The sequence below is a fragment of the Megalobrama amblycephala genome, linkage group LG13 (assembly GCF_018812025.1).
Source record: "Megalobrama amblycephala isolate DHTTF-2021 linkage group LG13, ASM1881202v1, whole genome shotgun sequence".
Taxonomy (NCBI): Eukaryota; Metazoa; Chordata; class Actinopteri; order Cypriniformes; family Xenocyprididae; genus Megalobrama; species Megalobrama amblycephala.
The window spans coordinates 31,431,053-31,458,346 of record NC_063056.1 but is presented as its reverse complement, the minus strand read 5'-3'; the positions used below and the strand labels follow the sequence as shown (position 1 = coordinate 31,458,346).

Sequence of the window (27,294 nt, the reverse complement as noted above, 5' to 3'; positions counted from 1 at the left end):
TTATTCACTCTCAAGTTATTCAGGATCTGCATGATGTTCTTTCTTCTGCTGAACATAAATGAAGATATTTTGAAGAATGTTCCAAACAGTTGCTGGACCCCATTGAAAATACTATGGACCGACATTCTTTAAAATATCTTCTTTTGTGCTCAACAGAACAAAGAAATTCATATAGGTTTGGAACAACTTGTGGGTAAGTAAATGATGACAGAATTTTCAGTTTTGGGTGAACTATCCCTTTAAGTATATAATATGGCGCTTTTCCACTGCATGGTACGGTTCGGTACGGCTCACTTTGGCTCACTTTTTGGCACTGCGGTGGCAAAGGACGGCTTGGAACGGAAGGGTACGGCTCGCTTAAATAGTCCCACCTTGGTGGGGGTTCCAAGCGTACCGTACCAATACTAAACGTGACGTGTAAACACTGCAGAGGTCAGAGAGAATCGTCACTACCAGCGTCATTTAATTTGAAACATGAGACACCAAACCTGCTAGATTTAAATAGTCAGTAACAGCCACTGCAATATCATTTGTTTGTGAAATGACTTGCTTTAAACGACTGTCGCACGCAACTTGAAAAAAGAAAGGGCTGTATTGTGGTCAGTAGACGAGGTGCAAACTCATTGGTAGACTAGGATCCAAGGCAGTAGAGGTGACACAACTATACTCAGTCTATAATCTCACCCACTTTGAAGCGGTACTAAACTGCAGTGGAAAAGCAAACCGAAAGTAAAGCGTGCCAATACATAATAATATTTGATTTGCTCTAATCAGACCTACCAGGTTGTGGGACGGTGAAGTTAATTTTGGCAGGGCTGGAGGAGCCGTTGTGGTTTACTGCATAAACTTCCATTTGATATTCAGCATTGTACTGGAGACCATTCAGCTGGATTCTGCTGGAGTTTCCAGGAAATTCATTTTCAGTCCATTCGTCATCCTCCTGGTTCTATTCGAAACGGGACATTTTACACTGGTATAAGTCATAATAAAAAATAAAAAAAACCCCAGAAAGATATGAAAAAGTGATTCGGCTGGACTTCGGACTGACCCCTTTGTAGCGCACAACGTAGTGTTGGATGGGAGAGCCTCCGTCTTTCAGCTGTTTAATGGGGATGGAGACTGAGTTCTTCTCCAACTTTTTCTCGCTCAGATAAAGAATGGGGATGTCAGGTTCCCCTAAATGAGGGAAAGAAGAAACATGAGATAGGAGGAACAAAGAAACAGTGTAACAGGTGATCTTAGGGCGGGTGGATTATGATCATGGTATTTTCAACCTTATTTTAATGACTTTTGATATACACTACCATTCTAAATTTTAGGTTGGTAAGATTTTTTTAAAAATGTTTTTGTAAGTCTATTCTGCTCACCAAAGCTGCATTCATTTGATCAAAAATTACAGTAAAATCAGTAATATTGTGAAATATTATTACAATTTAAAATAACTGTTTTTTATTTGATATATTTTAAAATGTAATTTATTTACTGTAATGCAAAGCTGAATTTTCAGCATCATTACTCCAGTCTTCAGTGTCACATCATTCTAATATGATGATTTGCTGCTTAAGAAAAATTTCTTCTAATTATTAATGTTGAAAACCATTTTTGCTGTTTTAATGTTTTAATAGTGGAAACTACGAAACAATTTTTTCTGTATTTTTAGGTGAATAGAATTTTCAGCATTTATTTGTTTTACTGTCACTTCTGACCAATTTAATGCATCCTAATGCAGCTGAATAAAAGTATTCAATTTTCTTTCAATAAAAAAAAAATCCTAATGACCACAAACGTTTGAACGGTAGTGTATATTCTGATATTTATTGCTCCTAGGCAACTAAAATACAGTAAAAATCTAGTTAAAAATAGTAAATGCATGTTTTCCATACTAATTCACTTATAAACACAAGGAAGACTAGCGTGAAGAATGAATCACTGAATCAGAGTTTTGAACCATTTAACTGAAATGGACAGTGTGAACTGATTCACAGAAATGAATCAAGCTTTACAACTCTCACACTGTTTTTTTTTTTTTACTTAAGTTTAAAGGAAATGTGTGTAATATTCACAAACTAGTCAATGGGCAAATAAAAAGCACATTAAAATCAGTGTGAATATTCATTATTTTAAGTTATTAGATTATGTCAGTGTCACACTTAAGTAACTGACAATCCAGTGGATAAGCTCCAAAATCATTCACTACAGTATAGATGTGTGAGATCAGCAGACCAACATTGATTTCATGCTGAAGTAGCAATTTTCTAATTTTTTCTGCTTTCTTCAGCATTGAAAACATGTAGGTAAACTCATTTTCACACTTCTATATCACAGTAAACAATTAGGTTTGTGTTTTAGCCTATCAACTGGAGATGTATGCATTCAAAATTTTGATTTACCATCTACAACGGAAGGTCAGAATAAGGCAATGGATGGGCCCCGGGACCAGGAGCAGGTTGTAATGCATGGAGAATGGTCATCATCAAGCAGGAATGATCATTCAGGTGGCAATTAGAGAAAGAATGGGCAGCGAAAGCAAATCATGAACACATGTGATGAGCAAATAAGAACAAGAATGACAGCATGAAATGAAATCAACTGCAATAAAATGTCTTATTATTATTAAAAATTGATGTTGGGACTGTAGACCATTGGCCACACCCAGACTGAATCTACAGCTTTTTTTTTTTTTTTGAACATTTTCTCCACTGATTTTTTGGAAAATCTGCAGATTGGATTTAAACATGGTAAATGTGTTAAATGGAGCTGAGAGTACTATATATATATATATATAGTACTCTATATATAGTACTATATATAGTATATATGCTGTTTAATATGTTTTAGTATATCACACCACAGGATATATTAACTACTTAGCTGCAGATTCTGTGTGGGCTGCCAATGGCTTACATAACAATATTCATAATAGTTTTTCAACATCAAAAATGGTGGAATAAGCAGCAGATAAAGTGAATAGACAGGAGAGAATCCTGCTGATACTCACGTTCAGACTGTGTGAAGATCTTGTGTTCAGTGGAGAAGTTCCCCTGGTAATGTGAGTTTTTGGCCGCAAAACGAACTGAGTACTCTGTGTACGGCTCAAGGCCCGTGATCACCAGGGGATCTACAAAAGTAAATATTTTCATCACACATTTGAATTTACAAAAGCATCAAAATATAAACCACGGTAATGCTTTATTTCGATGGTCCACTTTAGACATTCTACTAACTATAAGTAACTTTGCAGCTACATGTCAAATAACGTTCATTAGAGTATTAGTAGACTGTAACACTTTAATTTATTGGTCTCCCACCAGACAATCTACTGACTATAACTAACTTTCCAACTACATGTCAACTTATTCTACTAACTCGATCCCTAACACCTAAACCTAAACTGATATTCTAATGAGAGTTAGTTGATATGTAGTTGCAAAGTTACTTATAGTTAGTAGAATGTCTAAAGTGGACCATCGAAACCTAAACCACACTCATAATTACTTATTTACTTGTGGGCTTGACGACACTTTGTCCACTCCATTTTTCATCGGACGGTTTCTTCCACTGAAGGATGTACTGGGTAATAGAGGACCCTCCGTCCTGCACTGAGACAGTCTGGATGAGGACAGAAGATGAGGACCCCGCGGCCACACTGAACTGAGCGGGTACACCAGGCCGGGCTTGTGAGAGAGCAAGAGAAGTTGTTAGAGAAGCAATATGGAAAGTTTATGCAGAAATAAATATTAACAAACCAAAATTTTGTCAACTACATCATTATCAAATGTTATGCATGATGACAAAGAACTGTTGTAATCCTCAAGGATGCATAAGATAAATGATTTAATTAATATACATTATATGATGAAGACTGAAGCCACTACAAGAGCCTTACTTATCAGCTGGAAGTCCTCAATGGTTGTGCCCACCGGGTTGCTGGCTATGCAGGAGTACAAGCCACCATCAGAGGGCATTACATTTTCAAAAATCAGCTCAGATCCCTCCACACTCATCTGCCCACACACGTTCGTGCAAACAGGAAAGACAATAAGAGACAGGAAGAAGTAATTAAGACCGAAGAGAAGAGTACGTGGGTCAAACTTCCTGGAGATACAGAATCCCTCCTCACTGTCACCACCATCAAAGAAAATTATAATCCAATTATAATCCATTTCCCATGTATTCCCACTGGTTTAAGGCAAGATTTGATCGTCTTAAACATATTTCCAAAGTTAAGTAATAATTTCTGTTTTGTTTTTAATTGCAAACAACAATAAAAAAATGGAGCTATTTAGATGTTTCTCACCATTTGTTCTTGGGTAGCCTTCCTGACCCACTTTATGGTTGGAGTTGGATGTCCTGTGGCATTGCAGAGCACAGATCCAGATTCTCCTGGAATAATGGTCAGCTTACTTGGAACCAAGTCTATAATTGGACGCTCTGAAAATGATCAATAGGACAAGCAAAAATGAAATTAAATTCAAAAGCTAAACCATAAAGTATCGAAATACATATTGAGCCAACTATCGCAGATATGCATTTGTGTATAAAAATCTATTTTAATATTTCCATTATCCTAAAAGTGTTTTGTTTGGGTCTGGCCCATTGGAGAGTGTCAATGTGACGCTTGCATGGGATCAAATTCCCCATATCTGTGTTTGTAACTGTAGTAAACACCTGACTTCAAAAGAAAAAAAAAGTTTCCTTGGAATAAATCTTTGGCTAAACAAAATTTCCAAGAAAAGGAAATAAAGTAGAGAAAAAACAAACAGCACACAAATTTGCAGCATGAAGCACCATTTGACATATAAAGTGAACAGGACATTCAGACAGAAAAGATAAAGCTGTTCTTGATTTTATCCATCAGGAATTGATTGACTGGATCATAAAAATGTGTGTTGCCATCCAAAAAGAGCATTGTTTGTCATTTTACAACACATACGGGCTAATTGACAGAGCTTACTGGCCATACAGACTTGTGAATTTAATTCATTAACTTTGTTGAACTTTGATATTGACTAAAAACAGATTATGCCGACCAACTGCCCTCTTTCGATGCTTCTATGCTTTCAGCCAAAGTACAAACACATCACTTCCTTCAAGGTTTTGATTCTTCTAGGGAGGACCTTGTCTCACCTGAGACATCCAGAACAAACGTGGCGGTGTTTTCCCCGATCTTATTGGTAGCCGTGCAGACATACTCTCCATAATCGCTCCTGGTCACTGCAGAGATGGTGAGCTCACTCTTATCGGTGTTGAATTTGATACGGGATTCGTTAGAGGAGGAAGGGCTGAGGGACGAGATGCAGAAACTCTTTTTGCCACTATTGTTCATTAATACAACACAAATATATAAATGGAAGGAGAACTAAGAAACAAAAGGAAACTCCAAATGTACAAAAACAGTCGGAGACTAAAAATATAAATAAACACAAACAGGCTCTGTTCCAAAACCAAGTGAGCTGCCTTGCCTTGATTTCAATAAACTAACAACATGATAGTCTAAAAAGCATAGTAATGCTTATGGGTAAAACAGTTCTTTTTTAAATTAGATTGAACTATTCTATATCAGTACTTTTCATTATTGAATTAATTATGAGTCTATTTGTATTCAGCATTTCTCCTGCTTTTGTCCACTGTATCATCTTATTTATGTATTCTTCTCTATTCTTTTTAAAAAAGCATTACATTGCATTGCATTACCAATGTGCATGAAATTCTGGCAAGGTTCTCAAAGTTATAAACAAATGTTCTTTCAGTAACATTAATATAACGTTCGCTCAATGTTGTCTAGTCTTTAATAATGTTCTTAAATTGTTAATGGAACTTTTTTTTTTCTGAAACACTTTAACTAGACATTTTTCTAATGCTTTTTACTACTTGTTTCAGAATGCCTATGTAGGAAGCCCACTAGGTTTTGAAAGAGAGCCATAGAAGATTCACGGTTATAAAAAGCATGAAGGAAATATAGCATTTTCTGATGATGGACATACAGTATCCATGAAATAATTGGAGTGGGTGTTCCTTTGACCAGGCAGACTATAGACACACTGGTATTGGGTCCGGCATGAACACTCTTTCTCTCCTCATGAATCAGTACGGTCGGTGGCTCTGGAGAACGGGATATTATTTAGAGGACATATTCACCCTGGCCACACTAAGAACAAACACGATTAGTTCTTCTTTGTCCTCACCATTAACAACAACAGAGATCTGGAGATTCCTGGTTATGGGGCGTCCCTTGATCTTGCCTTCACAGGTGTAGGTTCCACGGTCTTCCTGCTGAATTCTCTCAATATGCAGGGATCTATCTGGCAGGATTCTGAGACCACCTCGGCCTGTGCAACGAGAAGAGGGAAAGTAGAGCCTGAGCGGTGTCAAAGATGCAATCTCATTACTTTAGATTCATGAGACGAAGCCTTTAAAAGCCCGCACGCACACTCTTAAAAGGCCAGCTCACCCCAAAATAAAAATTCTGTCATTGTTTAGCAACAGAGGCTCACTAGGGGGAAAAATGCCTCTACCTATATTCTTGAAAAACTAGATGCCATAAAATACCAACATTTAGAGATACATTTCACTTTGAAAGCATTGTAAAATGAGCAAGAAGATGTCCAAACACATACAAAGGAAACTGAATCTCTATCTGTGTGAAGGTGAGCAAATAATGACTGCCTTTCTATTTTGGGGTGAACTGTTCCTCTAAGGTTGTCAATGGTGGCGTTTACTTGTAATGGGGCAGGACTTAATGTTTTTGAGCTCTTTCTTACGGCCTCATTCTCACCATCAGACAGGAAGAAAAAACACGAAACCAAACTGTTCACCGATGTTTCCCGACTACTAGCGAGAAACATCTCTCGATTTGGTAGCAAATCGGTCAGAAAACAAATGCATAGGCCCCTCCCACCCCATCGCTGACTCGTCCACCATCGCCATCCTGCCATTCTGCCAACTGCAGGCATCACATTGAGCTAGGAAGGTGAGGAGACCCCCATACCACATAAAAGATCGGAAGAACCTGCAGCATGGCCACCCCCCCTACCGTCATCATTCACGATGCGATCGTTCCGATACCAGAAGATCTCCACCTCGGGTTTGCCAGAGACCAGGCAGGGAATGGTCACTGTCTGGTTCATCAGGAATTCATGGTACGTCTGTGTTTTGCCAAAGTCTGGTGCTTCTGATTGTAGGACAGAATTTTACGTGAGAATCATTATGAGGATTAACAGCTTGACAGAAAAATAAATGTCTTCAGGAACAGGAAACGGAACCTACGGTAGACATAAAGCTGGTAGGTTGTCCTCTTTGTGCCGTGTTCATTTTCAAACACACAGGTATAGGTTCCACTGTCACTTAACTCAACGTTCTTCAAGGTCAGTGCACTCGAAGACTCATCAGTTTTCTTGACTTCATGGCGATCTTCATCAACCTCTTCACCATCTTTCAACCAACTGATGTCTCCCTCTGAGTCAACTGATCCGCACAATAGAGCATATGGAAAGACAGAAAAGAATAGAAAACAATACCTTCTTGGTTATTTTATGTTATTCAGCAACATTAAATCTGAAATCTACAGACTGTTACATGATATATAGAGGCCCCCAAAATATTTGGACACATGAAAATGTATAGTGACACTTTACTTGAAGGGGTGTGCATAAGATTGACATGACACCTTCATAATGTCATGAATATGAAGGAGGTTTTATGCATGTTTATGACAACTGTCATTAAGTGTCATTCACTCAATTATGTCATTTTTAATGCAAAGATGACATTGTTTGAGATGTCTTTGTTATGACAACTTGACATAAACCAATACATCATAACCTGTCAGTGTCTTTGTCAGGACAACTTGACATGACCAAGACAACATAACCTGTCATAAACATGACACAGCAGATTAATTATCAACCTTAAGGAACTACTTAGCTTTATGGGTTAACATTACATTACATTATTTTGGTAACACTTCAGTATAGGGAACACATATATAAACTATTAACTATGACTTTTCCCTCAATAAACTCCTAATTTACAGCTTATAAATATAGTTAATTGTTAAGTTTAGGTATTGGGTAGGATTAAGAATGTAGAATAAGGTCACGCAGAATAAGGCATTAATATGCGCTTAATAATTACTAATAAATAGCCAATATTTTAGTAATATGCATGCTAATAGTAATAGGCAACTAGTTAAAATGTTAATGTTACCATTATTATTTTTTATCTGACCTTCTGTTGGAGGAAACTTAAAAAAATAACATGGAATGAAATGAAAAATATTCATGACGCTGTTATAAAATTATTTGACAGAGTATTAACACTTAATGACATTTTTATGACAAGTTCAATTTGTATCACTGAAAAAAAGTGGTCAGAAAAATATTCATGACACTATTACAAAAGACAGTTTAATGTAATGTTAACCCAAAGCTAAATAATGTCAAGTTGTCATGACAAAGACACTGACAGGTTATGATGTGTTGGTTTATGTCAAGTTGTCGTAACAAAGACATCTCAAACAATGTCATCTTTGCATTAAAAATGACATAACAGAGCGAATGACACTTAATGACAATTGTCATAAACATGCATAAAAACTTCCCCTTCAAGTAAACTGTTACTAAATGTATTAATATCAGTGCATTAGATAACAAAACATCAAACCAAGTGGCAGTTATTTTGAAGCAATAGATAATGAATGAAAACAAAATGAAAAAAGTATTGTTGACACTTGAGGAGAACTGATCTATATTCAGAAAAAAATAGTTTTAGATTAGTTTAAGTTCCCAAAACATCATCATTTATTAGCACTTAGTTTGATATTTTGTAAGTCATTGAGACAACTGTAAGTGTGTCCAGATATAATTTGGGGCCATTTTTGTGTCTATTATTCAGTTTTTACAACTAAACACACCAACCTTTGCACAAGAGCAGAACTTGGCTTCCCACCTGCACATCTGGGTCACTAGTGATGATGTCTAATTTAGCATCTGAAATGAAAGGAAACACATTCCACAAATTATGAACAATAACTTTTACCCTGTACATGAGTAACCATAGCATAATAAATAAGTCAGCTGGCAATGCTGATATTTTTTCAAGCCAAAGCACTGTTTTACTGCATCACTACCACAAATAGCTCTGCTTCTAATATAGGACAGACAGTGAGGAAAAGGGTAAATGGACACTGGAAATGACCGGCTTCCCTTAAAAAGCAATATTTCTTCCTGTATGGGTGATCAAAGACGTCCAGCTACAAAGAACAGAGCAACAATAATGGTTTTCTTTTCAAAGGGCAACATCTCTCCTTCACAAGAGAAAGTAGTACTGTAAGTACATTTATCTGCAAATTAACATTAAGATTAATAAATGCTGTAGAAGTATTGTTCATTCTTAGTCCATGTTACCTAAAGTAGTTATCTAATGTTAACAAATTAACCTTATTGTTACCATTTGATATGTACAGTAATTGTTGAAATACGCTTATGTTAAATGTGTTGCAATTTCCATGGCAAGAGAAAATGGCATCAGTTAAAAAACAGTAAATAGTCAAAGTAATAAATACATTTAAAAGGAGATAAGGACAACTAACGAGAAAAATAGCTAGCTACATTTATATACACATTTCTGAAAATTACATTTATATTTAATGTTTTCTGATTCAATATAAAATTTTCAATGCAACTAATACTGTCAGCAAAACAACAGGAACATAAATACATTTTAATATTAATACTTGCTTTACTTAAAATTTAAATAGGTTCTCACACTTTTAGACCCCACTGTCTCTAAAAAGCAAGCCAATATATAACAGAGAAATTAAATTACACTTAAAGGTTAGGAAAGTAAATCCCAGCTCACCTATTAGTCTCGAGCATACAAGGAGGAGTCCACACAGTCTGAGTAAAGTCATGGTTGCAGTCTTCTCTTCCTGCGCACCTCTCTTGGAGTCTGACAGTCAACAAGTCCCCCATGATTTTATATGCTATGACAGAGACAGACAGGAACCTGGTTATCTGGAGGATCTGAACCCAAAACTCCCTCCTCCCGATTCTTCATTCAGATGATGCAGTGCAGGGATGCTGAGACGCGCTCCAGCCGCCCCGACGCCAGCGGCCCTCCCCTCCTGCGCACCGGATGAAACGAGCCCTGCTGTCCCCTGACACTCGATGGAGGAAGATATTTTATCTCACGATCTTGTATTTTATTGAGGATGATTAGAAACATGCGGAAGATAAAGAAAAACATGTGCTCACACATATTACTAAATAACGTGAGAAAAATGTAATAAATGTTCATAATTATTATCCTTAAGTAATATATAGGCCTAAACATGATTATTCGTAGGCTATATAATATATTTCTTACATTAAAAAATGTTTTATTGTTTTTATTTTATATGTTTTTATGATTTAGGCCTATGCAGGTTTGCATTTTTATTTACAGAAACATTACAAGTCTAATATTTCTTTTATACATTTATATAAACAAGCAGATGAACGTAAATGTCACGAAAATGTCGGTAAATTGCGCCTTTAATGGACTACTTGCACAGCTACTTCCGCTTTCTACTTATTACGGCTCGAGCGTTTCCGGTCAGCGTTCAGCGCACTTATATACAGAGAGCTTCTTGTGAAAAAGCATATTATTACTACATTTTAGGGCTGCGAAATGTTTTTTAAACAATTAATCATTCTGCATTAACATTAATTATCTTCAACCTGCTGAAATGTTTATTAATATATTTCCCTTCCAAATGCGCATTCTGAATAATAAATAAATATATTTTCCCACTAACCTTCCGCCGTCAAGTGCTCGTCTTCTCATTAGCAGTGTTTTTCTCTTAATCATCATATTTCATACCTGTTAAATTTACATTTAAATGAATTTGACTGATAAACACAGGAAGTGCATTGTTTTACTATGGTAAGTGTAACGATGGGTGACAACGCATTATCACGATGGCAAAACAAACAAACAAAAAAAAGTGAAAACTGCTCTTTTATTCCAGTGTTTGAAATAGTTGAATGAATGTGATAACTGCTTTAACGGTGTTGTTAATTAATCTTAAAGAATAATGCAATGACCTTGACTATTAGGATTTTTGGCATAAATGTGTGAATTACATAAATAGTTGTCAGAAAAAATGGCACAGAATAGAGACTAAAATATTATGTTCATTCTGATCTTATTTATCAAGTCTCACACTGCAGCGTCGCAATCACTATTAGAGCGCTGACACCCTGTGGTGAAAGAATCACAGTTTATGTTGGATTAAAACTTAAAGTTCCGTTGAGTTTGGAAAGGTCTGTACACGGTAATCATCAGAATCTCTTCTCTTGTCTCTGAATATGTCTGGAATTTAAAATCATCCCGAGGACTCTCGTTTTAAGAGGGGTTTAGTTATCTATGTGATAACGGCGCATTGAAAATATATATAACCGGAAACAACTGAGCCGTAATATTTCAAACCGGATGTGCGTCACGAGGCTCAGTGCAAGTAGTCCATTAGTATCAAAGTCCCTTTAAGACAAGTCATTTCACTCGGCGGCCATCTTTGAAACGCCTCTCGGGCATCCTGGGCATCATGCAGCTCCTATCTCTTTGAATGGGGAAACATCAGAATCTCCAAAACTGTTCGCCAACCTTACGATTAAATTTCATATTTGAAATCACCAATGAAATCTAACAACAATCGACTGATAAATTTAGTCTCTAAACGCTCGAATCATGACAAAAAAACCTGTATTTTTTCAGGCTGGATCAAGCTAAAATACACTTTCTCCCATTCAAAACAATACGAGTGACACGTCTTGTGTTATTCTATAGTCTTTGTTAGTATCAAACGCATTAGCTTGATCCAGCCTAAAAAAACAGTTTTTTGTCATGATTAGAGCGTTTGGATAAAACATGTATAAGACAGCTGTTGTCAGATTTCATTGATTTCAAATATGAAATGTAATCGTAAGGTTGGCGAACAGTTTTGGAGAATTTGATGTTTCCCCATTCAAAGAGATAGGGCATGATGCCCAGGATGCCCGAGAGGCGTTTCAAAGATGGCCGCCGAGTGAAATGACTTGTCTTAAAGGGACTTTGATCAAACTTAGCCTAGCCTATGTCGCCAAACAAAGCAGACATTGAAACCCGGTCTGGAATTCCGTATATGAGTGGAATGGAGCGACTTCCTCTTTGCACTCAAAGCGTCTGTAACCACTCCGCTCGAACTCCACTACGGAGTTTACACTTCCACTACTCTCGGCGACTAGCGTGAGAAAAAGGGCGATGAACTGAGAGAAAAAACGAAAATGCCCCGAGCCGCTGACATTCAAACCGGAGTTGAAAAACAACAGAACTACAATCGCGAGAGAAAAACACCAATGTTTTCACTTAAAAAAAAACAATTTCGAGTAAATTGTAGGTTAATATGACATAAAATTCGAAATGAGAAATTACATTTGACATCATATTTATCATATAAAAAGTAGAAATTGTGACTTAGAATTATTAATTAGCCCTATTAGCCTACATAAAAAGTCAAAATTATAACAGGCCTAGTACAAAGTCAAAATTATGACTTAATTTCGACATTTTAATGTTATTATAATTATGACATACTAATGGCGTGTTCAAGTCCTCCTGTGAAGTTCGTATTTACGAGGTGGGAAGTCGTGTGTACGACGATAGGTGCGTTCAAGTCACTTTCATCGGATTATGATGGCGGTGTGCCTTCTCTAAATTAATTACACAAAATAACAACACTTCTACTTTTTGAAAATGTAGAGCAAAGAACGTGCATTGGTTGTATGTTGCTTTTTTATGTTTTTATTTAATTTATGAAGCCATTGTAAACTTTATTGTTACATATTACATTTTTATATTATGATGCTATCGTATTTTTTGCTGGGAATCAGATTACTTCGTTGTAAGCATTAAAGCCTGACAATGTTACTGTTAAATACCTATAATATTGTGGTATTTTGCCATGTTTCTCACTGACACGCCACCAACTCGTACAGATCGGGGCTTAAAGAAAATCCCGAGCTTCCCACTCGTATTTACCACATTGTGGTGCATGGCGTTCATGTGCGTTCAGCTCATAAATACGATCTTTCCGACATGACTTGAACACACCATAAGTCATAATTTGGAATTTGTGGTCGCGATTATGACCAACTAGCTCGTGATTCGAAATGATGATATAAAAAGTCATAATTATGACTTAAGCCCCGGGTATACTTCGGCCGTCCGCGTTCGTGCACCGTCCGCATGACGTAATTTTCGTCATGTGGAGGGCTTGCGGCCGGCCGCCAAGCGGCAACCTCCCCCTGTTTCTCGTGAAGCCAATACGGAAGTGAATTAAACTGCAATTCATCGACTGGCCGCTAGGGACAGGCTGCAGAAGTGAGCAGAATCTCATTGACCATCATGTTAAATTAGCCAGGTTTACAGCAGAAAAAAACATGTTTACAGTCTGGTTCATATTGTGGTTTTGGTCTATACTGCGAATTTTGCCCTTCATGACAACTCTGAGGGGGGTGAATTTTTTTATAGCTCATCTGTTTAAATTATACTAAGCCTTAAAGTTCTGCATAATTAAGGGCGTGGTCACTTGAGTGACTGGTATGCCGCTGCTGTCTGTGAGCCGTCATGTTACCTCAGCAGCTCATTTCAGCCGCTGAATTTGGCATCTCAGTCGTATTTGTGCTTTTTTCTGTATTATTTTATACAATATATGGCTTGCTGCATACTCGAGGCAGATGTCAGTCTGTGTACATGTGTTCGCATGCAGAACACACGTTGTTGGATCGTCGTGGCATTGGCTAAAAGTTTTGTTCCTGAGATTTACTACAATGACAATACCAGGAGGATATACAACTCCGATAGCACTGCTTGGATATAACTAAAACTGCTGCACTATTTTGAAAAATTATACTTTGGATACGTGCTCATTAGTTTGAGAGAACATTTTAGAGATATACATCTGGTACATATATATATATTTTACCCAAGTGCCACGGATTGGATTCATCTCGCAATCTCTATTTCATTATAAAGGTATGAAATCCCATTTGATTTGTGTTATTTGCACACCCCACACAAATTAATTAGCCTATTGGTGTTGGAGCATCTATAACGTTATCGTAAAAAAAATCACCGTAGATTGACAGTAATCCTTTAGTACTTTCTAATGATATTGCTATCTTTATTAATATTTTAGATAGTATCTAAGATAGATAGCTAGGGCGGGCGTGGTTTCAGCAACAAGTCGCATGGGCTCCAACTTCATCCCGCCTCTTTGCCCATTTTCAGTTATCCGTGAGTGACGTGCGGTCACGTGCAGCTAAGATGGCCGCGGCCTCATTTACGCGTCAAAACTGCTGTTAGGAACTCTATGGGTGACGTCACGGACACTACGTCCATATTTTTTTACAGTCTATAGCCCCCGGTATACTTCGGCCGTCCGCGTTCGTGCACCGTCCGCATGACGCAATTTTTGTCATGCGGAGGGCTCGCGGCCGGCCGCACACCCTGTCCGCGCGCAGCCCAAATTTCGAGACCGCTCGGAAAGTCAGCGTGCAACAGCGCATGCGCCAGCAGTATAGAAGAGTCCACTAGGTGGCAATACGCACAATATTGAGCACAGTGTTCAGCCGTCAAAGAAGAGTGTGAAAAGACCGGTTTAAAAACAACACACTTGAAAAAAAGAGAAAAAACACGACAATATGGACAGCGGACTTGACGAGCGTTTGTGCGAAGAGATTAGAAAGTAACCACATTTGTACAATTGATGTTTGAAAGAGTACAAAGACGTGTTTAGGGCGGCACATTCATGGAGGGGGATAAGTAAAATATGGGAAAGGGTGCACTTCTTTTCTTCTCCGATCATGCCCAGTGAATGTCACGTTGATGACACGACTCAGAGCTGCTCTCAGATGTCAGGTAGACCATAGAAAAAAGCTGTACTGCGCATGTGACGATCGCGGTCATCCACGCGCATCTGTGGTGTAGTATACGTTGAAAGAGGCGCGGACGTGACTGCGCGCGTGACGCGTCCGGGCGCGGAAATTGAAGTATACCCGGGGCTTATGCCGGCCGCACACCCTGGCCGCGTGCAGGCCAAATTTCGAGACCGCGCGGACAGTCCGCGTGCAACAGCGCATGCGCAAGCAGTATAGAAGAGTCCACTAGGTGGCAATACGCACAGTATTGAGCACAGTGTTCAGCCGTCAAAGAAGAGTGTGAAAATACCGGTTTAACAACATGCTTGAAAAAAGAGAAAAACACAGCGAACTTGACCAGCGTTTGTGCGAAGAGATTAGAAAGTAAGCACATTTGTACAATTCATGTTTGAAAGTGTACAAAGACATGTTTAGGGCGGCAAATTCATGGAGGGGGATACGTAAAATATGGGAAAGCATGCACTTCTTTTCTTCTCCGATCATGTCCAGTGAATGTCCCGTTGATGACACGACTCAGTGCTGCTCTCCGATGTCAGGTAGAGCATAGAAAAAAGCTGTACTGCGCATGTGACGATCGCGGTCATCCGCGCGCATCCGTGGTGTAGTATACTTTGAAAGACGCGCGGACGTGACTGCGCGCGTGACGCGTCCGGGCGCGGAAAGTGAAGTATACCCGGGGCTTTAGTATGTCATATGTTTCTACAGTAACCTAAACTGCTCTACAGATCGCGTTTCGTCACTATGTTCGTTGGTGTTTTTAGAGGCAGCTTGCATCGAATACGCACAAAGTAGTAGTAGTCGTCGCCTGGTTTATTAGAAGCAGAGACAGTTCTATAAAGTAAAAGTAAAGGCCCAGATATACTTCAAATTAAATAGAAGAACGAACTGATGTGACCTCATTTCGAACAAAATCAGGCCAGAACGAAGTTCGTTTTGTGTTCTTTTTGGAAGTTCGAAACGGCTTGCCAAAGCGAACTTTCAGGAAAAGTTCGCTTCAGCTGCAAAACACATTCATGCCACCATACGATAACTGACTCATTTGATCTGTTGAGTTCGTTGAGGTAAAATCTCCGTGGCTGAAAACATGAACACACTGGATAGCCGCTTTATAGTATAAAATTAAGTTGTACTTCTGATGAAATGAGGTACTGACACTTTTTTTTTTTTGTTTGATACTGTATTGAATAAACATCTATTCTATTTGCTATATAAATAAACGTGACGTGACTGGAGTGCTAATTTGCAGAGCTCATGCTAACATACCCATGTTATGATCAGACAATTTTCTTATGCTTTCTATAATAAATGCTTGCTGTTTTTTCATTTTTGTTGTGTTTATTTTATTACTGAGAAGGTAGTGTACAGCACGTATTCATCTAACCGTCGATCTCAGCAGTGTGGGCGGCGTCAGATGTTTGATTACAGTATATCGCTGGTCACGCATTTCGAACTTCGTTTTACCCCTAAACGAAGAACGAAAAAGAACTTTGTTTGAAGTATATCGGGGCCTTAAGAACAAACCTCATAGCTTCTGCTAATGTACTCTCTGCTGTCTCAGACGACGACATCTCTGTCGCGTGCGAGGGGTGTGTGCCATTAGTTTCCGCTAAAATTTACGCATTGCACCTTTAAGTATGACCTGTAAATCCAAATTTTGACATAGTATGTTATCATTTCGAGCTTTTGTATCATTATTACGATTTAAAAAGTTTTTTCTTATGTGGAAGAAATGGACTTCCATAAAAATCGGCTTCTACTGTTATTTTTTATGTGCAATATTTATCACAAACCATTTATTAAGATTACATCTGATAAATGTATTACATCCTTGAATATGTTGTCACATGGGAAAGGACTAAGTAATAGAGATTAACTACTCCATTTACTCAAATGTTTTTTCTCAAGGTTTGAAACATTTAGTACAAAACACTTTTAAATTAAAACACAATTTTTGTGAATTCCATTTTTGAAATTCTGTCATATTTTGCTTATTGGATAAATAAGTGCAGTAAAATCTAAATAGTCCACTTGATCTAATGCCATGTTATGACAATATGAAATAACACCAGTGAAATTATGAGAATTTTGTATTGTGACCAAAAAAAATTGCGTTCAAAAAAAAAAAAAAAAGAGAGATTCAGTGGGTTACAATGTGTTACAATGATGAAAGTCTTCATCCAAACACAAGCATGTCTTCCTGAAGGATGCAATGATTACAGTCACGTATCATAGTAGTGTAATCACCAGAAGAGATGTTTTATAAACAAACAAAAGGTTATTTTTGTCTTTACCAGAACAATTCACGTCAGTAGTTTGATTCACCTGCTCTAATAAATTAGAGTTCAGCACGTTTGCGTGCAGAAAACAATAGCTGTTGTTTCAGCTCTGTGGGATGCGCCCTCACTTATCACGACTGAATTTTTTACTAACTTGACTAATTCATTTAATGAACTCATTAATACAAAACATCAGATCAATTTGTCGCACTTCTATCAACTAAAACAAAGATTACTAGTATGTTTTATAAGTAATAATAGTAGTAATAATATAAATAATATTTCAGTCTTTCTTACTTAAGTTACTTGCTATTTCTCTGTAATTATTTGTGAAATGTACTAGCAATTTCTGAGTGAAAATTGCTTCAAACCCAAAGCCAATATAGAGGCTTTATTTGTTTATATGGTGTACATTAGCAACACAAAGGTCATGGAATCATCCAGGTAAATTGATAAAAGTAACTTTCCCTGAATAGATTGAAGGAAAGTGATGGTGTAGATAACATGACTGATAAGTGTGCTGAAGTGACAAGTTTATTGCCTATATGAGCTCTGACTTTCAAGGCCAGAGAAAATGTCATATCAATCAGAACGCTCTCTAAAGGTTGACATGAAATTTCAATTGATGTGAATATGAACATGTCTACTTTTCTGTGTATATGCATCTGCAATTAGTCTATGACCTATAAAGGAAGTTTTCTAATGCTCTGCTGTGGGGCACGTCTGCTTTTTGGCAGTGATTCATTGAGTGCAGTCTAAATGGGTTTATCTGGTGGTAATGGTTTATTTAACTGGAAATAAAATAAAAACAACATCAATCACTGCACAGAGCACTCAAGCATGTAGAATCCATGATGCAAGACCTTATCTTCAAAGTCAAAGGTAGGGAAAATTTAATCCTTATCTTTCAAAATAAAAAGCCTCATCCCCCCCCGAGTGTGAACATCCTGGAAATTGGCCATTTTGGGATCCAAAATAAAGTAGTTGTTAAAATACAGATTGCTTCTCATTGGAAATATTGTGGGGAAGACTATCAGTGAATAACATCATTTCAGTCTGTTTTTCACACTAGGGTTATTATAGGGTATGTTTACACAACAATGATGCACTAAAAATGGAAAAGTTTTTCCTTTGCATTTTTCACGTATACAGACCACAACATAGTCAAAATGATCCCTGTTCACTTTTATTCGTGAAAACGTCTAAAAACGCTGTATTCTGCTGCCAGACCAGAAGTTGGCGGTGTTACTTTGTAAAGAAACACTATGCGACTATAGACTGAACATGTAATAGGGTGAATTCAGGTTGAATGGGACACTTTTTCCCAGTCATCTCAATGGCAAAAAGTGTCCCAATCAACCCGAATTCACCCTACGCATGCGCATTATGTCACCGTTTTCACATATTCACATTTTTGTAGTTCTCATGACGAAAACGTACCCCTGTTTTCCAGTGAGTACATATTGCTGCAGTTTCGATGCGAAATGTCCACTGAGTGGCGCTAAAAGCGTTCCTTTTTTTTTTTTTTGCCGGAGCAGATAATAGGGTGAATGCGATACGTTTTTATGACGTTGCTTTTTAGATGAATCGCCGCGGTTCTTGATTTGACATTTGTGCTCCGTTGTGTTTTAAAAAAACGCCCCACCAACGCTACGCATAAACCTACCGCGTGACGTAAGAAGCGTCCACGATCGTATACCGTTTTTCAGCTCGTTTAGATCTCTCTCTGAGCGCTCACTCTTTTTTTTTTTTTTTGCTGTCAGTCGCCTTTCACGGGATTCTTTTTTAACGGGATTCTTTTTTCACGGGATTTTTTTTTTAACCTTAATTAAAATAAACTTTAACTGAAATACAAATATTTAAAGGTCCCGTTCTTCGTGATCCCATGTTTCAAACTTTAGTTAGTGTGTAATGTTGTTGTTAGAGTATAAATAAAATCTGTAAAATTTTAAAGCTCAAAGTTCAATGCCAAGCGAGATATTTTATTTAACAGAAGTCGCCTACATCGAACGGCCAGTTTGGACTACATCCCTCTACTTCCTTCTTTAATGACGTCACTAAAACAGTTTTTTGACTAACCTCCGCCCACAGGAATACACAAAAAAGGGGGGCGTGGTCTTGTTGCGCTCCCACGGAGAAGAGCAAGAGTTGCGTTTGTAGAGTGTGTTTGTCGCCATGCCGTCGAAACGCTGTTATTTTCATCCCGCAGTCCAATCACCTTTGTTTGGCCTTCACAGGGACGCTGTACTTAGAGATCAATGGTTACAATTTATGTTTAACTCGGTTCCCGAAAATTATAATCCACATGTAAAACTATGTGCAGCACTTTCCGGGCAAGGCGCGCTAAGCTGCTGTCGAATCACAACACAGGAACCGCTGGCACAATCAGAACTCGTTACGTATTTCTGAAGGAGGGACTTCACAGAACAAGGAAGACATCAGCCCGTTTTTATGACAGTGGAAACAGCGGTATACAGATAAGTAAATTATGTGAAAAATACTGTTTTTTTACATGCAAAACATGAACACATGTTATATTGCACACTATAAATGCAATCAAAGCTTCAAAAAAACACGAAAAACAGGACCTTTAAAAAAAATTAAACTTATTTTATTTCAGCTAGTTGCCAGGGCTTAACTTGATGTATTTAGTTTAACTTGACGTAGGCCCTCTAAAACTTAAATAAAAACATCAAAACTGCACAACAAAATTACTAAAACTTTAAAATTAAAATGAAAACAGAAAATATGAAAATAAAACTAATTCAAAACATTAATAAAAACTATAACATGACACTAAAATAATAGTTTCACAGTTATTGCTTCAGATAATCTGCACTATAAAAACAATAAGTAAAATTTACTTCATTTTTCTTTTGCAAGTTTTTGCACACATGTTTTTTAAGTAAATTTCAAATATGGAATCAAGTAACTCTACTTAACCAAGTTAAGTAAAATTAACAAAGAAAATAAGTCATTTTAACTTGGCCAGTAAACGGTTGAGTAATTTCTACTTAAAGTTTCTTTTGCAATACATTTACCCAAACAATATAACACTGAATTAAACCATGCTTTTAAAGTGTATGCTTTACTTAGAAACATCTAAGTAAATAATACAATAAATAATATGTAGACACCATATCTACATATTAGAAATAACACGGCACCTGAACACAGAGACTTCAATACTTGGTACACAATACACAATGACGGTAACATTCGATGGATCGTTTTGAGTGTGAATGTGGCATTTTGAGTAGAAAATGAACTCCAAATGTCACAAAATGACAAGCTACTAAACATAACCACAAAAGCAATGATAGAACAGTGTAAATACAGCTGGAAAACAGTGAAAAATCGACCTCATTAATTATTCAAGGCCCAGAGCATGATGGGAACACCAGTATCAGAAAAGTTGAATAGTTTTACTTAATTTTATAATGTTGATATTTACACTTTAATTTTAATTTCTACAAGCTTAAATTGAGTACTAATATAGAATTTACTTCGTTAAAAAACTTAGTTTTTTAATTCTTTCCTGAACTAACTTTTTCATGTAAAAATTACATTTTTTTTTTTTTCTGTAGAATTTACCATAAATCATTTTTACAGTGTGGGATATAGTGGATTGACATACAAAACTATCAAATATGATCCTAACTTTTATTGTAATAATATCCTTATGACACAAAATATCATGGATTGACATACAAAACTATGAAATATTATCCTTATGTTGTAATGTTATCCTTATGACTTGGAATATAGTGGATCGACATTCAAAATAATCAAATATGATCCTAGCTTACATTGTAATATTATTATTATGATTTGGAACATAGTAGATTGACATACAAAACTTATCATCCTTATATTGTAATATTATGCTTATAGTGGCTTATTAGTGGTTTGACAAAACTATATCAAATATTTTCCTTGTAATCATTACGAGCACACGTGACATTAACTTAGCAAATAACATATTATATTATTATAGCTGTTTATTACTGCCATATGGACAACTTGGACACATTTATTTCTGAATGATAACAAAATACTTTCTAAATTGTACCACTGAATCAAGCATTTTCTGTAAAGCTGCTTTGAAACAATATGTTGACTTGAATTCATTTGCACAAGTCACATGCTGCTTTATTTGCTCTTTTTGGAGCTCAGCAATATGAAAAGCTGCTGGGACATTCTCTTAACATTACAAGGGTGAATAAATGCTGAAAAATGTTCATTTTTGGCTGAACTATTCCCTGAAATCCCTTTCCAAACACTCTCAGCAGCAACAAAGGCACCAAGTAATCTGGTTTGCCACCAACTGCGAGATCAGTGCCACTCCTGTTCTCTCCGAGAGACCTCCACACCTCAGACCTTGACCTTGAAACACCTCGATGCTTGATAGCAGGTCAATCAGAGGCAATGCATGGTCTCATGCAAAGGTCCTCTGGGCCTCTGGGAACGTAGTCCACCCATTTAGGACCTCATATCAGCGTGATAATCGGCCCCACTCATTTTCTTTCATTATGAGGGAGCATGTGCTTTCAAAGCTGGGCACTGGGAGATGAAAAGGAGTTGTTAGTTGTCTTTTTTCAACCCTTCTCTAGTGAATTTCAATTCTTCATAATGTTTCTTAGATCAGAACAGGATCCCATTGAAGCTCGGAAGACCTGCAGCACATGTCCTAAGCATTTGCCAAATCTCCAGAGTAAATTAACTTCCCTTTTAAGACCCTCAAAACAATGAGCCTACACCCGCCAGTTTAGGGATGCCACACGACGCCAGCTCCTAGAAGTGTAGACCAGCAACTGTTCCCGTCTTTGTCCTTCTCTCTGCCTAGTAAACAAACAATAGTTGCACAGACAATGGGGTGTTAGTCTGGAGCCAGTAGCGTAGTGCTGACATATAATAAAAACATGCTAGTAAGAAACACACACGCAAACACGCACACAGGCGCTCAGGTTATTGTCTGAGACAGCTTTGCTGGGCGTGATCAGATGCTTCAGGAAGAGCAGGCAGATGTCCGACAGACTCCTGCGATATCTTTACAGACGGCCTAAATTACACTTGCAGACATGCTGATTCCATAAAGACAATGGGTAGATGTCATAAAAGGAATGATATTGATTATTTAATTATGCTGGGTTGAAAACATCCAATTTGAAAGCAAAATTTCTAAATGTAATTTATCCTCAACCTGTCAAGCTACATCCACCAAAACTTGAGTTGTTCTGCCTTAGTGTATTATATCTTTTCCAACTGACTGAACTTGAGGGTTTCTTGAAGTGGACAATCATTTCCTAAAAATCCCATAGGTTTCAATGGGAAACTAAGAAATTTTGGCCGATCAACATTTTTAAATAGTACACTAACAAAAGTGAAATAAAAAAAAAATATACATATATATAATTATTAGGTTTCTATTGGAAACTATACACTGTAAAACCGAACAAACAATAAAGAAAGTTCACTGTACAATAGAAAAAAGTTGTGTGAACTCAACATTTGACTGTAGTAAGCTGAACTTATTATGTTTGAGTTGCAGCTGATTTCTAATTGCCAGCACGCTTTGCGCCAAATGTTTTCTATGGGTGAAAGATCTGGACTGCAGACTGGCCATTTCAGTACCCGGATCCTTCTTCTACGCAGCCATGATGTTGTAATTGATGCAGTATGTGGTCTGGCATTGTCATGTTGGAAAATGCAAGGTCTTCCCTGAAAGAGACGACGTCTGGATGGGAGCATATGTTGTTCTAGAACTTGGATATACCTTTCAGCATTGATGGTGCCTTTCCAGATGTGTAAGCTGCCCATGCCACTCATGCAACCCCATACCATCAGAGATGCAGGCTTCTGAACTGAGCGCTGATAACAACTTGGGTTGTCCTTGTCCTCTTTAGTCCGGATGACATGGCGTCCCAGTTTTCCAAAAAGAACTTCAAATGTTGATTCGTCTGACCACAGAACAGTTTTTCACTTTGCCACAGTCCATTTTAAATGAGCCTTGGCCAAGAGAAAACACCTGCGCTTCTGGATCATGTTTAGATATGGCTTCTTTTTTGACCTATAGAGTTTTAGCCGGCAACGGCGAATGGCACAGTGGATTGTGTTCACCGACAATGTTTTCTGGAAGTATTCCTGAGCCCATGTTGTGATTTCCATTACAGTAGCATTCCTGTATGTGATGCAGTGCTGTCTAAGGGCCCGAAGATCACGGGCATCCAGTATGGTTTTCCGGCCTTGACCCTTACGCAAAGAGATTGTTCCAGATTCTCTGAATCTTTGGATCATATTATGCACTGTAGATGATGATAACTTCAAACTCTTTGCAATTTTTCTCTGAGAAACTCCTTTCTGATATTGCTCCACTATTTTTCGGGGGAATTGGTGATCCTCTGCCCATCTTGACTTCTGAGAGACACTGCCACTCTGAAAGGCTCTTTTTATACCCAATCATGTTGCCAATTGACCTAATAAGTTGCAAATTGGTCCTCCAGCCGTTCCTTATATGTACATTTAACTTTTCTGGCCTCTTATTGCTACCTGTCCCAACTTTTTTGGAATGTGTAGCTCTCATGAAATCCAAAATGAGCCAATATTTGGCATGACATTTCAAAATGTCTCACTTTCAACATTTGATATGTTATCTATATTCTATTGTGAATAAAATATAAGTTTATGAGATTTGTAAATTATTGCATTCCTTTTTTATTCACAATTTGTAGTGTCCCAACTTTTTTGGAATCGGATTTGTAAATGTTGAAATTAAGTGTTATTTTGTCTGTTAACAGATTAACATAGGGAGACATATGTTAATGTTTAATGTTGTGTTATGTTGGGATTTACAGAGGGTTCTGTTATGTTAGTTTTGTAGGGTTACCAATTGTGGTGAAGAGTAGAGCCTGTGGTAAATTTATGCACAGAATGTACCTCACTCCACTTCGTCTGAGTAAAATGTATCCTAATGTATCACCTAGATGTTGCCAATGTAAAATGTACACAGGATCAATTATGCACATTTTCTGGGAATGCAGAAAAAATAAATATTTTTGGAAAGAAGTACACGATTTGTCAGCTGAAGTTTTGGAAACTCCGTTGGACATTACACCTATACGATATCTTTTTGGTACGGAACTGGACAGGACACTCGATCCTATATCTGTAAAAAGAATTGGCAAAATATCATATATAGCAAAAAATGCATCTTGCTTAACTGGAATCAACAAAGGCCTCCAACATTTGATTTGTTTAAACAACTTTTGAATGATACATTATGACTGGAACATCGCACCTACTACTTAAGAGGCCAAGCAGATGTCTTTAGGAGAATATGGGTGCCTCTCATAGACCTCTAACTCAGACATGCTTCAAAAACTGTATGACCATAACCATATTATTGACCATCGTTGAAACTGGATTTCCTTTTCCTTTTTTGTAATTTCTACAGTTGTTATTTATTTACTTTTATTATTATGACCATACTTACTCTACTGTCTGTTACTTACTGTATCCATTGTTGTTTTTGCTATTGTATTTTTCCCCCCTCTTTTTTCTCTTATGTAAAAATATTAGGGCTGCCCTCAACTAAAGATTTTTCTAGTCGACCAGTAGTCGTTCATTTAAGCCATTAGTCGACTAATCGCGCATTTATATTAATAAGCCATAAATCATAATAATGAGCCTTTAATCTTATGTATACATAGCCTAATCAGTGCTCAAACACATGCATAAAGCTTGCCACAGTGCACCGGTAAACGTAACGATTATGAATGTGTCGTGAAAAAACAGCAAGGAGACTGTCTAAACATTTTAATAATTTATTGATAATGTTTTCTGTGTTTTCGGCTGCAGAGATTAAGTCAACAATGCTGACTCATCTCTCATCTCCGCAGTAGTGGACGCGCCTATATGCAAGTTTCATATGGATTACATAATCTGAGAATATTTATTTTCCATTTGAATTGGCTCGTTTAAAAGTAGACATTCTATAGATATATTTCTTGTGTCTGTGAGGAAAGCAGCCTATACGATGAGTTTCGGTTCATGCTTGTTACGAGCTCAAGTTCACCGAGACCGAGATCAGAAAACGCATCCTGATTGCTTTCATTGTTTTACAAAAGCACAACGTTTTGCTGTTATTGTGAGTTTACAGAAATAAAAGTAGACCCTTTACATTTTGCATTACTCTTATCTATGACCAAAAATGACGGAGTATTTTAAGTTAAGTGCAGTGATCACACCGGCGCCTCCATGTCATGCAGTAAACACGCTCTCCACACAAACACTTGGATATGCGCCAAATAATAGCGCACATTTATCTATAGGCAAACATTAAAGAGAATGGACTAAAGTTGCGACTTACATGTTTCAAGTGATAAGCCATATTTGAGGTCGATAAATGATAGGTGAATGTTTGGGTTTCCTGCAGTTAATGATCTGTGCCTCTAGGACTGCGTGACCTCGCCACTTCCTGTGGAGATTTTTTTTTCTGCGACTAACCGATTAATAAAATCTTGGTCGACCAAGCCTCTTCAAGTTGACTAACGGTTAGTCGACTATTAGGGGGCAGCCCTAAAAAATATCAGAACTAATAAAAAGACAAAAAAAAAAAAAGAGTAGAGCCTGTGGTAAGTAGATTTTGAACAACGCTATTTTGAAATCAACCCAAACAAACCCACGCCTCTCTTCATTGCTCCGCCTCCAAAACTCACCCTCCAATCCTAACCACCCTGCTCCGAGTCGGTCTCAAACCCCGGCCTGATTGCTGCTGTTATGCGAGGCGGATGCACTAACAAGGACGCTAAACATCGCATTCTATAGCAGTCGTCAGTGTGCAGTGGTTTACCTGCACACGCAATGTGAGAGTGGATGTCTCTTTTTCACAGCTGATGTGCAACAAAATTCTTCACGAAAAATAAAGTGCAGCTGATGAACAAACGACAAGGAAGCACAAAAAATGAACATACAGTTCACAAGAGTAAATACAAACAAGAGTTTGACGTTAGTCGCAAACAGCACAGCAGCTCCAGACAATCAAAACCTTGTTACTCACATGTGAAGTGGAATCAAAGCAGCCTCCACATCTGTTTTCAGGCCTTCCCGCTTAGCTCTCTCCAGTGCAGGAAAGCTTTTCTAATATAAACGCGGGTCAGCGCTTGCTCAGTCATAAACTTTCATTCCAGTGATATTCTTTTGAGCTCTTTTGTATTGTGTCCCATCTCTCGTTCTGCAGGTTTTTTCTTTTCTTTTCAAATCTACCTCTTGCTCGTTCTGTCTCCTTGACCGTCGTATGCCCCCTAATGCTGATTGGTTAGATGTTTGTTGTTGGTGTCGGCCTGACTAACTTCCAAACAGTGTTTTTAAAATTCTACTGAGTCCACCTTTAAGACCATATATACCGTGTGTTGTTTGATTATATACATGCAAGTATATAATGACAGAGTCTTTGATAGATATAATAGCATGTATTATTTGCTATCTAACTTTTAATAATAAATAATAAAAGATGACAAAATGTGAACTACCCCTTTAAACAATGCACTGATGACATTAACAGTAGCCTAAAGATTCGAACATATGTACAATACTCCATTTGTTTGATGTTAGTTTTGTTTGCCCATCTAAACTACAAAGGATATGAAGAATACAATTTGTGGTTGAAAATAGATATGGCAGCTATATTTAGTTTCCTAGTACGTGTCATTTGTGTATTAGAGGAAGGAAGGTGTCCTCTCTTACTACAGAATACTGCTGACGTACAGCAGACAGTCAAGGACAAAATATTGGCTTGCAACTGGGAGCACAAGAGTTCACTGGAAACTTTCACTATGATAGAAATAGTTCACTGTAAAAAAAGATTGTATTTTTAACTGAAAATGATGCTACAGCAAATACCTGTTAATTGGGTAACATTAAGTTACGATACAGGGAAAACTGTAATAGATCTAACCTAACATTCCATGTAATTTTACAGTAAAATACTGTTAAATATAACATTTTTGGAAGTAATAAACAAAACAAATCATCTTATCATTTACAGTCAAAAGCCATAAACT

General features: G+C 37.4%; 1 protein-coding gene across 4 annotated transcripts in view; it reads right to left on the bottom strand.

Annotated features, from left to right (window-relative positions):
* The window catches only part of ncam3 (neural cell adhesion molecule 3), a 30,241-nt gene extending 4,498 nt beyond the window's left edge, over window positions 1-25,743 (bottom strand). For 2 of the 4 annotated variants that reach the window (XM_048152459.1, XM_048152463.1), the window contains exons 1-15: window positions 25,602-25,743; window positions 9,859-9,982; window positions 8,916-8,987; window positions 7,267-7,464; window positions 6,989-7,171; window positions 6,186-6,329; window positions 5,985-6,102; window positions 5,128-5,282; window positions 4,298-4,431; window positions 3,887-4,004; window positions 3,504-3,674; window positions 2,999-3,118; window positions 2,391-2,393; window positions 1,049-1,176; window positions 781-946 (exon numbers count right to left, since the gene is read on the bottom strand). In XM_048152459.1, coding sequence (XP_048008416.1) covers window positions 781-946; window positions 1,049-1,176; window positions 2,391-2,393; window positions 2,999-3,118; window positions 3,504-3,674; window positions 3,887-4,004; window positions 4,298-4,431; window positions 5,128-5,282; window positions 5,985-6,102; window positions 6,186-6,329; window positions 6,989-7,171; window positions 7,267-7,464; window positions 8,916-8,987; window positions 9,859-9,910 — 1,762 coding nt within the window. In that variant the 5' untranslated portion in view covers window positions 9,911-9,982; window positions 25,602-25,743. The remainder of the gene's footprint in view (window positions 1-780; window positions 947-1,048; window positions 1,177-2,390; window positions 2,394-2,998; window positions 3,119-3,503; window positions 3,675-3,886; window positions 4,005-4,297; window positions 4,432-5,127; window positions 5,283-5,984; window positions 6,103-6,185; window positions 6,330-6,988; window positions 7,172-7,266; window positions 7,465-8,915; window positions 8,988-9,858; window positions 9,983-25,601) is intronic. The other 2 variants (XM_048152462.1, XM_048152461.1) reach the window with 2 other exon arrangements.
* Between the last annotated feature and the right edge of the window lie 1,551 nt (window positions 25,744-27,294).